Source organism: Thermobia domestica, chromosome 13 (genome assembly GCF_964235325.1).
Source record: "Thermobia domestica chromosome 13, izTheDome1.hap1.1, whole genome shotgun sequence".
NCBI classification, from domain to species: domain Eukaryota; kingdom Metazoa; phylum Arthropoda; class Insecta; order Zygentoma; family Lepismatidae; genus Thermobia; species Thermobia domestica.
Genome location: NC_137466.1, coordinates 69848806 through 69862195, shown reverse-complemented (window position 1 = coordinate 69862195; position 13390 = coordinate 69848806). Strand labels below are relative to the sequence as shown.

The 13390-nt window shown below is 34.8% G+C and overlaps 1 protein-coding gene across 3 annotated transcripts in view; it reads left to right on the top strand.

The window, feature by feature from the left end:
• The window catches only part of LOC145668218 (putative helicase mov-10-B.1), a 205182-nt gene that overhangs the window by 103774 nt on the left and 88018 nt on the right, over positions 1–13390 (top strand). For all 3 annotated transcript variants that reach the window (XM_081735871.1, XM_081735870.1, XM_081735869.1), the window contains exons 10-11: positions 5533–5718; positions 11083–11230. In XM_081735871.1, the coding sequence (XP_081591997.1) occupies positions 5533–5718; positions 11083–11230 (334 nt within the window). The remainder of the gene's footprint in view (positions 1–5532; positions 5719–11082; positions 11231–13390) is intronic.

Sequence of the window (13390 nt, the reverse complement as noted above, 5' to 3'; positions counted from 1 at the left end):
TTCGTTGTACTTAGAATATTGTAAAGATAGATCGTGATCTGGTGAGTTTCTCGAATTTCCTACCACGTTGTTTTGTTCTCTCGACTATAGCCATCCCTCTGTAGATAATATATATATATGTAAATTAAATGAAACTTTACAACTTTGTAAAGCTAGGTCCCTTCTCTGATACTGCAATTATTAAACTTTATCAGCTTTGAATTAACGAACTGTTTTGTAACTGGTAACGAAACGCAATGCTTTCATACCATAAGCCCAAGTCATTCTGTCTGTAACTGAAGGAAAGTTGTGAAATGAAATCGAAATGGGAAGGTTCACATGTATTTCATACGAAGGATAAAATTATTCGTAAAATAACACTATTAAACCAGAGAGAAGAAATGACTATTTTGGTTTTAAAGTTAATCACGGCAAGGCAATGTCATAATATTTCAGTTCTTGTTCATGGAAGATAAGTAAGGTGAACTGCGGAACTACTTAGCCATCTTTGGATATCTTCAACTTTTACTCTCTTTTGCCTTACCTCAGTGCATATGTACTTAAAGTACGAGAAGTGGAAAGTTTGACTAAGTTATTTATAACATAATAAGTTTCAAGCTATTTCAAATCCTAAAGTATTTAATTTTCGATATACAGTGATATCTTCTTCAGTGATGTGACGATATGTTAACTCGGCTTCAGACGTACAGTCATTCGTTTTAAAGTCTTTCCATCTCGGTGAAGATATATTTAACCACTTTCATTGCTTTTGTGCCCCTGAAGTGAGAATAAATTGATAGTGGAAGGTGTTTCTAGTAGTAACAAAATATTTTCAAGTCTTACGTTTCAACGGCGAATAAAAAAAATATATATTGCGACGTATTACCGTTATTGTCAGGAGATTCTATGATTCAATGATTCTACATCCCAAATATCATACTGGACAAACAAAATAAAATTACACGATGTGGACAAATTAAAACTACCTATTTTAATTATAAAACAAACTTTATTCTGATCCACGTTACTGTATGTTATATTTTTTTTTTTTCCTTTTTCGTTGTATTAAAGTTTGTAAACAATTTAATTATTTTGAGTACTAAACAGCGAAAACATAATATAAAGTAGAAAATTGAGAATTGGGACAAAGTGATTTTAAATATATATATTGAGGAGATGAAGAAAAATATGTGAAGAATTTCAAAACGTATTCCGAGAATGTATAAACATTTAAATTTCGTACTTAAAGCTATATAAACTTTAATATTCTAGTTAATGTTCGAGTTACGAACAATAATATATATATATATATATATATATAATGATATATCATTATAATTATCGATATGTATAAACGTATTTATGTTTACTTTTCCTATTTTTTTCAGTTTTATGTAATAAAATCATATATATCTTGTATTTTAATCCATTTTATTTGACTTATAAAAATACTAGATACTGCCTTTACCTTTGATGTGGTTCAAAGGTTCTAGATTTAACTGATGTTTCTAATAATCGTGTTCTATCGTTAGTTAATGACAATGTGCTCCGAAAAAAAAATCGTTTACTTTGTGGATATCTACATGTGTTGGTAACTGTTTTATTTAGGTACCCACTGGAATTCAAAATCAATTACTTAACCACGAACACGAGGAAGGAAGGTCTCAAAGAAATTTCTCGACTTCGTCAATATTTACAACACATTGGAAACTTATATTTCCCTTTTTTTATTTCAAAATTCAAAATTACTTTTTTTTAAATTTCATTTTGTGGTACTAACTCCCCTCTTCAATTCTTCTTGAGGCAGCACGGTCAGTTTTTCTTTAATATTTTGGTTATCGAAATTCAGTTTTATTATATATATATATATATATATATATATATATATATATATATATATATATATATATATATATATATATTTTTTGTTTCTAAATTTCTAATTATCCTTAGGTAGCTAGATTATAGTTACCTTAGCGACGAAACAAATCTCGATAGGAGAAAAGAAGGGGGAGGTTAGTCACAACTGAATAAAAGTGGCTGCCGTCTTTATCAAAATATAAGTGTTTCCATATGCATTGGCATTGTCTGCACACCAGAACAAAACTACGTATGGAATAAGTAGCAGTTTGAGAAATAATCCCGGAATAACAACATACTCGTCAATGTTGGCAGGAAAAAGGCAGCTGAAACAACAAAGCTTTTTTAAACGTCACTATGCACATTGATAACTTAACATACAATAATTAATTGTTGTTAAGTCATTTCTGTTCTCGTTAGATTTTTTTTCTTTCTTCGTATTTGAAAAATAACACCGAGGGTGTTACCAAATTGTTTTTATTAATAATATGAATTCCTTAAGACATTCTTTACTTCTTGATTTTGGGATTTCTGTCTCATTATTATAAATTATAATCTCTGATATGCATGGATTTATATAATAATTATATTTGTAGAATTATTAGGTTTTAAGAATGATAAAAGTGTAAATTCATTTCATCCAGTTTTATCTATATACTAGTTGAATGAGCACGAATTGTGTAATCCAGTTATCTTTTTTTGGCGGTGCTACAGGTAGTAACATCTCTCCCAATACGCATCTAATAAAGTAATTCCCTAGAAATCAGCGGCAAGGTCGCAGTTAGTTCCCATTTTAATCTAATAGAGGTGCTGGTGACCACAGTTGAGATCTGAATTGTTACTAGTCGTTATCAAGAAAACAATGGATAATTTTTTGTAACTCTGTCTTCGTTAAAGGATTGGATTCAGAGAATCGGTATAGTAACTGATGCTGCCACTGAAGAGAAACTAATTCCATTGCTGATACGAGTTTTAGACTCTGTGAATACTACACAAATATGATTTCACTTCCTTCCATGGACATCGTGAAAGAGTTGAAAAGAAAACAAGTTTACTTTTTGAGTTTACAAATGTACTTATTAGAGAACATTTTCCTTTAATTTCTGTATTTAATATTACTGTTTAAAAAAACTCTATTAATTGCTGATCAAAATTTTAATTTCGGTCTTTCATATGCAGTATAAATATTCTATTACTGACCGACGAGCGATAAATCAGTTTTCTGATTCACGTCAGGACCTGTACACCATCCGTTCACGCAATAAGCGAATATTTATTTTTACTTAATATTGAAAGAGATTGTGATGTTTATTTGTTCATGAGAGATTGTTATTACATTTAAACGAGATGAAGACTAATTTTGAATTATTTACTACATTTCTGTAGAATTCTATAGAAGGATTAAAAGTACGTTGCTAACTCGCAAAGTAGAAAAGATTGAGGGTGAGGGTTCCCGCACAGAATGCGGAATATTGCTCGTCGCTGAATTTTTCAAAGTTGGCTCAAATGATTTGAATGAAGTATACAGAGGTAAGTCCACGTTTATGGAAACTATTTTGGAACACCCATCCTAGGGCGTAAAGCCAGGTTTCCATCAGTAGTTGTATTCTATATACCTACCCTGGCTGAAGACAATAGCCCGTCATCGAAGTTTCCATTGGAGGAGGCTTTTTTGAGAGACATCTCATCTAGTTTTAACCACTCATCCTTGTTAACTTTCCACAACCCTTGCACTGTGCTCGAACGACGGCGGGAAATCGCACGCTTCAATAACCAAAAGGCACACAAGTCCAGCACACAGATGCAGCATCGGGGAACTTGACAGATATCGGAATAAGGCATAGCACGGGTACCATTGTCACGCGCTTGTGGGCCATGTACGGCAAAGTTGTATGGCTTGCTTTGTCGTGATGAATGAAGACTTTTAACACTTCAGCACTATAGAAAGAAGGAATATCCCGACGGTATAATGGCTCGAAAACATGCTGTTTGTAGTATGGTGCGTTAACTTTCATATTATGCGCAACTTGATGCAGTAAAAGTTTCCTTTTGTGGTAAAAATCGGCAACCATCATAAAACTTCGGAGAAAACTTTCGTAGCAAATGTTCCCGGTTCTTGCCATTCTTTGGATGATAGTACGTGTCTCGAACTCGCGTTGAAATTGACACAGATCCAGGCCTCATCTAAGGTTACCACATATTTCCACTTGTCACCTTTCGTCAAGCCGTCTACAGTGTACCCTGGTTCACGGATGTGTTTGGCTGTGAGTGTGAACACGTGGCTCAAACTTCACTTTAAGCCGTAAATTCTGGATGATTATCCTCTACACAGTTGTTTGAGCTCCGCACTATCCATACAGTGGCTCCATGTGACGGCGGATTCTCACATTTGACCATCTGCTACACTTTTGTCCGTTTGGGACGGGGATGTTGTTTCTTGCCATTGTGCGCATATCTACCTTTTCTGGAGGTGCATGTGTGTTGCGTTTGATTACATTGACAAAAACCTTTCTTGAAAATGGTGAAAACCTTCGTCAAACACTGTTTCGCAATTTCACTGTAACTAGATCTTGTGTCGGAAGGTTCTGAGATGTACCCCTCTCATAATGAGGTGACTTGGATGCATTTTACGCTCGGCACACTTCAGTGTCTGCTAGCGTCTTCCCCACACACTTGCCCTCTGAGTGTTCTGCTTAGTTTTCTCACCGTGCGATTACATCCCTAACGGATTTTCCACTTCGTTTCCATAAACGTGGACCTACCTCTGTGGACGATTTAATTACGCTGTAATTTTATGCCAGTGTATATTATGGTTGATCCTTTCATCAGTACTTACTCATAGCAAAGAGAAAACAACAATTTTGTATCTGTTAGAAACTAGGTTTATGATTACGGGGCCGCGGTGGCTCAGTGGTAGAGCGTTCACCTCTGGTGCTTGGGGTCCCGGATTCGATCCCAGCCCCCGCCAAGTGAACTTTGTGGTGGACAAACACCGTGTGCGTGGGTTTCCTCGGATTCCTTCCACTTTCTTCATTCCACCATTTCATTCATTACTCATCACCGTCTCCTTTAGCCTTACCATGCATAACCGTGGGACGTAAGACTGATTTCATTTTCATTTTTAGGTTTACGATTAATATAGCTTATAGATTCATTGCATTGTTTGATACAGAAGTGGGCCATATGTACTTCTGTTACTGTCCATATAAGTTACTGAACCAGATTTTTCATTCACATAATTGTCCTTGCATATCTAATTATATACATTTTCAGTGTATGAGTACCCAACATTCTGATACAGATATTTGCGATGCTTACATTAAGTTTTGAGACTTAGTGTTTTCAATGCAACTCGTCAGTGTATGTACGGGTTAAATTATGCTCATTTCTTCGTTAAGGTCGTTAAATCTTTCGTTTTTTAATCCGGGATCTGAGAGTGAGGTAATATTTTTACTTAGAATTATAAATTACAAATGCAATGCAACTACAGTGATGCTGTAGTTTATTTCTTTGTTAAATATGTATCAATTATTGGGAAAATGTGAATTCGAGGTCTGTTTCATTTCAGAACTATTAGATTTACTTCGCACAGGTTAATATTCAATTCTGGAATGCAGCGATGAATCTTCGTACGTTTTAAGCCATGTGGTTAGTTATAGTAAATGTAATGCTAATGATTTTATCATATTTCAGGTTTCAGGATCTGTATGATGAGGACCTAGAATTTGATGTTCGTTTCACTACATCGCGATATCCAATTGTTACCATGCATACAGCAGTTGATAATCTTGTGAACAACGAGATGTTCTATATCGTATTTCCTCATGAGTTTCCGCAGTGTGGAACATATCCTCATCTCTTGGAAAATAACAACATAAAGTGAGTATGGTAATGATGAGTGTTGTGTTATTGTACATATATGTATTGTGTGTAATAATAGAAGCCAGTATGACGCTGAACGATACATTCCTCAGTTAGCGCTTGTTTCTTTTAACATTTTTCTTCCACCCTTGTCCTGTGAAGTATCAAAGATAATGCGTACAATTAACTCGTCACAAATTTGGACTCGGGCACGATTGTTCTGAAAGTTTGGCAACAAATATATGTATGGTGAGAATAGCCGAAAGGTGCCAGCACCAAGTTGGAACGCTGTAAGAGACCAGAGCAACAGTGTGAAAATGGTGACCCTAGTAAAATGACAAAGAACTAACGTATGGTTAGAAGGGTATCGACAAATGCTAACACTAACAATAAGTTGGAACGCTGCACGAGTTAGGCAGTGCAGTAGTAAAATGTGAAAAAAGGAAATCGCATTAAATTGACTAAATGAAATAGTTACATTCTTCCAATATGCAATTTGGTCTTTTATATTTATATGTATATGTAAAAACATTTTTATATACAGGGCATAGTACACAGCAGAGTGGTGCGGTTTCAAAACATTAACAGATTTCGTATCTTACACGGGCACAACTAGTACTGTCAACAGCGGTAGCACCGGAGGTGAATCACTGACTGAGCACTGAGCACTGAGCCACCGCGCCCCCTTCACTTGAAAGGAAATAAATACAAATCCCATATTTTATATTATATATACAAGGTCTTAATGAACTATACCGACAAACTTTAAGAGGTGATTCCTCACATCAAAATAAGAGAAAAAGTTCATATGGATCTAAGGCGAAAAGTGCATAGCTTCAGAGCTAGGGCTGTCCAAAATCGCGAAAAAGTCAAATTTCAGGGGGTCCTATTTCGAATTCGAGAGACTGTAGATGGAGGAAGTCACGCATGCATAATTCAAAAGTGCATATTTCATCAGTTGTCAATAGGTGCAGAGGGTATTTCCTACATAGTGTAATTCTCAGATATCTTTTTCAAGAGTTTTCAGATTACCCTGATTTCAAGAAGGGTCCAAAGGAGGCAGGAGGTAAATCTTGACAACATTGGACATCCATTGCTTCGGAGGGAAGTCGGAAGTGTTAGGAACCGGCAGCTCCATATTTCTTTGTGTTCGGTATAACGTATGATATGTATTTCGTTACGGTATATTTCACGATTTCTTCAATTATAAGCGTGAAAGAAAACATCGCACCGTGCGTTTTCCCGAGTATGAAAAACCGTGGTGCTGACGATCCTTAATACTTCCGACATCGCTCCAAAAGATTCCGTGTTCTGCTGTCAAGGCTTATCGTTTGTCTACTTTGGACCAATCATAAAGTCAGAGCAAATCTCAAAATTCGGTTAATGGCATGCCTGGGAATTTCACCCTGCAGGGAATAATCTGTACACCCATTGAACATTAATGAAATATGCACTTTTGGATTGCGTATGTGTGACTTCCTTTATGCTGACAAATACCACCATCCACAGTCTTTCGAATTCAAAATAGGGCCTCTTGAAATTTGGCTTTTTCGAGATTTTGGGCAGCCCTAGCTCCGAAACTACGCACTTTTCGCCATAAGTCCATATGAACTTTTTCTCTTATTTTGATGTGAGGAATCACCTCTTGAAGTTTGTCGGTATAGTTCATTAACACCTTGTGTATATATAATATAAAATATGGGATTTGTATTTATTTCCTTTCAAGTGAAGGGGGCGCGGTGGCTCAGTGCTCAGTCAGTGGTTCACCTCCGGTGCTTGGGGTCCCTGGTTCGATCCCACCTCGCGCCATGTGGACTTTGTGGTGGACAAACACCGTGCTCGTGGGTTTTCTCGGGGTTCCCTCGTTTCCTCCCACTTTCTTCGTTCCACCATTTCATTCATTTCTCATCACCGTCTTCTTTAGCCTAACCGGCATACCCGTGATACGTAAAACTTAGATTTCATTTCATTTTTCCTTTCAAATGAACTGGAATTTTCCTGATTTCTCCAAGTTTAGTTAAATGTACCTTCTTTCTTCAAAAATTAATTTGCATTACACACAAATTTAGTATTAAATTTTATTATTAAATATTAATATTATTATACATAACAAAATTTAATTTTCACAAAGTAAGGGACATTTAAATTGAACGAAAAATTCAGTAAAATCAAACCATTAAAGTTCCAGTTCATTAAAAAAAAATCCTACCTTAACTAGTGGATTCAGAAACAAAGATGGCGCATGTATCAGTACTGTTAAGCTTAAAGGTATTTCACCCAGGGTTTAAAGTTGAAAGGGTAATGGCTTTACCACTTACGGAGAAATATTATGACCACCATTCTCCCACTGAAAGAAGACGCTGTGACTTGCGATGACTAAACAAAAACACCACGCTTCGCCACTGTTCAATGTGTCATTCGCAAAAGCTCTCTATTCACTTGTGTCCTTAGTTAAATGGATCATACTTTGTATTCTTATTTGTACGAGAGCTCATTCGTGGCTAAGCGGTTAGCATGCGCGCCTTTAGCGTGGGAGACCTGGCGGGAACTCATGTGGTTCGGGATGCACGTTAATCAGTAGGTCCCGTCTCATATAGCCTCGCTGCTGAAAGGGACGTTAAACTCAAAATCAACTCAATTCCTATTTCTGCAAGGTTCATCTTAACATTGTCCTGCTATCTGCGTCTAAGCCTTCCTAATGGGTTTTCAATTAAAATTTTGATAGCATTCCTACTTTCTTCCATTCTGAATACGTGGCCTGCCTACATGAGCCTCCTGCTCTGTTAGGTAAACGGTATAAATTGTGCTATTCTTCCTTATGAAGTTTGATAATTTACTTTCATTCCCTTTAAGCATAATCGTGAACGTAAAATTACAAATGTTATTTCATTACACTTGGGCTCCAGGCCATTAAAACAAACAAGATGTAGTACTCCTGGATAAAAGTTATCACGCTTGTGTGATACTCTCTTTTGTAACTTTTATTTGAGTTCAACAGATGTAATGTATTACACTGTTATGCACCACATCAACTTCCAATCCCTGGTTGGAAGTTGCCAAGTTACACGGTAATATGTACTGTTTTTACAAGGTGTTAAATATTGATTTTAGCTGGATACGAACCTCTGTATTAACTGTTAAACGCTGTCGTGTTCTGCAAGTAGACGTCTATAAGGTGTTAGTTTGGGTCCCAACTTCCTTGCAATTCAATGACTTCGAAACAGTTCTTAGGTTCTCTTCGATTGAAACAGCTTCCTTTTTAGTTAGCGCAGTCCTACGATGAAACCTCCGAGATTCCTTCGCGAAAACTGAGCTAAGCTTTGGCCCGATGCAACGGAGTCGCCACCCTCGCTCAAATGGCTTAGGGAAAATGAAACTTAGAAGATGAACAGATTCTAGGGGACATGAGAGTTAACGTTTGTGAAAGTATGAATAGTGTAGTACCAAAGTATATAAAAATGTATTAATGATTGACCTTAATATACAATCTGTAATTATAATAGTTATAATTAAAACTCAAGTAACGTAATTTCGGTTAAATCTGTTTATCATCAATGATACAGATACAAATTCTATCGACAAAATTAAGAAGTTAATTGGATTCTTCTCGGTATTTATCATCATGCATCCTTCTTCTGAACAGTAAGGAGAACGGACTTTTACAGACTCAGTAAGATACAGATTAAAAATGTTAAATATTCAAATTTATATTTCTTCGATTTGCAAGAAAACCTTTAATGCTTTGAACGCTGGTATGTTTCGGAAGCAAACGAAGTACGCGGTTATTACTATTATTCACTATTCTTCATTCGACCGATCCTTTATATATATTTTCTTTATTTTTTTTTTTTTTTATTAGTAACTTCTTATTCTTCTTTACTTAATAACACAATTACCATTTTATTAATACATTCATAATAACTCATTCAGCAAATACTTCGTTTTCCTTTATACGTTAATAAATACCAAATCATATTTTATTGTTTTTAAATAACATATACCGACGTACATATACTACGAAGCTTCCATATCTACCACTTTAAGCAAACATTATCTACTCTGAGTCAATTGGTCCGTAAATTGTACAGTAATCATTAAGTTTAAAGATATTCCAATTCTGTTTCTGTATGCTCAGATAGACAGTTATATCCTAGTAAATCAATGCTATTGCATAATTTATTAGAAAACTTCTAAGTTGACATTTCAAATAGTCGTAGAATTTAACATTACACATGAAATTTGGAATTACTTGGTTATTTTTATATTCCGAAATAAATCATTTGGAAGATAATATGGTGGCAAAAGATGATAGCGGAGAGAGAAGAATCTCTCCCGAATAGTTTAAACTTTAGCAATTCATTTTATTAAATATTCCTTCCTTCTCAATAAAATTTTATAATTATTTACTCTGTTTTACCTGATATGTTATTTTAATCTTTCAAACTCGGCTTTCAAAGGTTAATACGATATTTTTAAAAAATATGCACCAACTTCTAAATCACTATGCTAATACACGTATATATCTTTTTTCGTTTCGAAAACAATTTATTAATTTTCTGTAATTTCAATTTTAACATCTTGAGATGCAGATCAAAAACCAATTGTAATCCAAATTTAAAATTCTGGGATACGGATTAAAATCCAAATTGTAGTTCACGAACATCTAGTAATGCGCTAGGCACAGGTATATTTTAGTGGCGCATTACAAAGATGCTCCGAGCATGGAACAAAATGAATTACTTACCGTGTGGTTGTATGCCATGTGACTCAGGGTGCACAGATTGAAGGATTGCAATAAACGCATGGAAAACTTGAAACAGTTCCTGCTGCTATTGATTGTGTATATTGTGTTCGTCTACGGTGAGCAGTATTATTATTATTATTATTATTATTATTATTATTATTATTATTATTATTATTATTATTATTAAACTTTTGGAACTGTACAGTTCTTTCCTGTATACAGTCCTGGGCCGTTTTGTGTAGCAATAATCTTTGGTTTGAAGCATGCGTGATTGATACCAGGTACAGAATGAAATTGACTACTCGAATTTACGAGTATAACTCGGTTAAAAGGTGTGATGTGCGGCGCAGTGGGAATAGAGAATAGACTGGTTATTCTGTTTAGAGAAGGAGATAGACCTTTATCAGGAAAATGAGAGGAAAACACTCAGGTGAAAAATTCATGAACTATATTTTTTTACGTTTATGTATTTATTTTATATATTATTGTACATATTCTGGAACGGTGTACATATTTTATTCGTTATCTCAGTATATAGTTATTAAAACTTTCTAATTCGAATTTTTTAATTTTCTTTTTCGTCATTTGAATTGTCTTTTGCGAGATGTTACAAAATCTGTTATTCATCTTTTCAACAGGTTTTTCGATGAACGTGTTGGAAGAAACCCAGAACAAAAACAAGCTGTTCTCAACATTTTGAAGGGTACTGCGCGACCTGCCCCATACTTAATTTTTGGACCACCAGGCACAGGGAAAACTATAACAGTTGTTGAAGCCATACTTCAAGTAAGAATTGTCGCTTTACATTTTGTTATTTATAACTCGAGCAACCCAAAAGCATAAAAAGCATAATAGCAATTTAGACATATGGTTTGTACCTTGAACATGGTTGTGTCTATTTAAAGGGTCGAGAAGAAACTAATTTTAAAAGCATAATTTTAGAAAATAAAGCATAATTTAAAATGTATAGCACAATTCTTGGAAAATTCTGTTTAACTGCAAGTTTAACATACATACTATATTAATATTTTTTAAAACCAATATTTACAAAGCAAAATCATTGAGAACATAACAATGCAACAATGAAAAGCTAATTTTTATTTCTGTAAAATTTCGGTGTAATCCTTTGATGTGGAGAGAAAAAAAGGAAATGAAGAAAACTTTCCGCCAACAATGAATAGCACGCAAGAACTCCACACTATATTGTAATGTGTACCTCTTGAGCTTGAGCACTTCCTGTATTTTTTGGTGATATCTTTTACTTTCCCTTTCTGTATATATGCATCTTTAAGGCGTACACAAGTGAAACAAAAACTGACTCGAGTAAAGCATAATCTCTTTACAATGCATTAAGTAGAAATTTCATTAAATATGAAATAAACTGGTTGCATAAAATATTAATAAATAGATCAAGATATTTAGAATATTTAATGTATAGTAAATATTTTACATTATACACGATTAATATAAAACAACGACTGAAATTAACAATAAAGCATAATGTGGGTTGCTCTATTTATAACAAATGATGTATTTTGTATTATATAAGTTTTATTTTTTAAAGAAGTTGTTGATACAATTGTTATAAAGCTATTTTGGTTAGGAAGAATGAACAATAAAAAGTAAGAGGCGAAAAAAAGAAAGCTGTTACTTACATTCTGGTAGTTGAATATAATTGTACAGTAAACTAGAAGTAAAATCAAAAAGTCAGCTTCAACATTCTGATCTAGGACCACTTTAGTATACCCACTTATCTATTTACAGTGCAGATAGTCTACTCAATGAAGGCAAAATAAAAAAAAAAAAAAAATAGATCGTGTAGTTTTGAGATTTGGCACAGTTATGCGGAGTACCGTAAACAACATACTAAAAGTCCCCAAGGATGCGGGTTTGTGGAGCAGTGGAGGGAGAAAGGTTGAAGGTATCTTTTTCAGGTTCTTCTTTAATATCCCAACAACCATGGGGTCTAGCAAAAAGAGTTTCAGGTTTAAAGTTAAACTACATTAAATTTCCCACGAAAACAGAACATCTATTTTTTTAAAAAAAGTTATTATAATGGTAAAATCAGCTTATACAACGATGTACGAAGATAATACACAACTTTGTGCACAAACACATTATTGCTCAGGCGCGGGTCGCTTGTGCTTAGCATTCCATATCTTGTTTAGTTCTTCTAACGCTTCGAGCGTGTTCAAACTTAGCCTGTGTGTCGGGTGTTCGTGTGTTATACTGAAATTATTAGCAGCTACACGGTATACAGATGATGTGAAATGTATAGAGCAGTTAATGAAGGCAAATACAGGTCTGTCCGGAAAGTAATGTCACCAAGTCTACAAGTATGAAAAAAATAACATTTGTTTATTTAATAAATAATAAGAACTGTACATTAAAATTCTTCAAAATATTGTCCTCCTGCGTCCATAAATTTTGCGAAGGCATCCTGGAAAGCCTGTTCAGGAAGTTCATTGAAAGCCACAAGCTGCTTTCACGTCGTCAATTGTTTTGTAACTTATGTCCTTTCAGGGGGGGATTTCGAACGGGAAAACAAAAAGGCGAAAGCCAAGTCGGGTCATCAGCCGTGATAACATTGTCTAAAAAATGAGGATTATTTGCATACATTTCCAAAACATCTTGAGAAATTTCCACTCGATGAAATTTTTTGTCGTCGGTCAAAATTTTTGGAACAAGATTTTTCTCATGTGCAACTCCTTGGTCATAATCTCGTGGACATAGTATTGGAAATATTTAACATGTCGGCCAATAAACGAACTCTGATTCGATTTTCTGTGTACCAAAGTTCTTTCACACGAGACACATTTTCTTCGTTTGAGGAGGTTGACTGGCGTCCATCGCGGGCTTCGACGTCGATCTCTTTATTGGCCTTCCAAAAACACGTTGTGCCATCTGTAGACTTGTCTTTGAGATAAACTCATCCCCGAAGGCCTG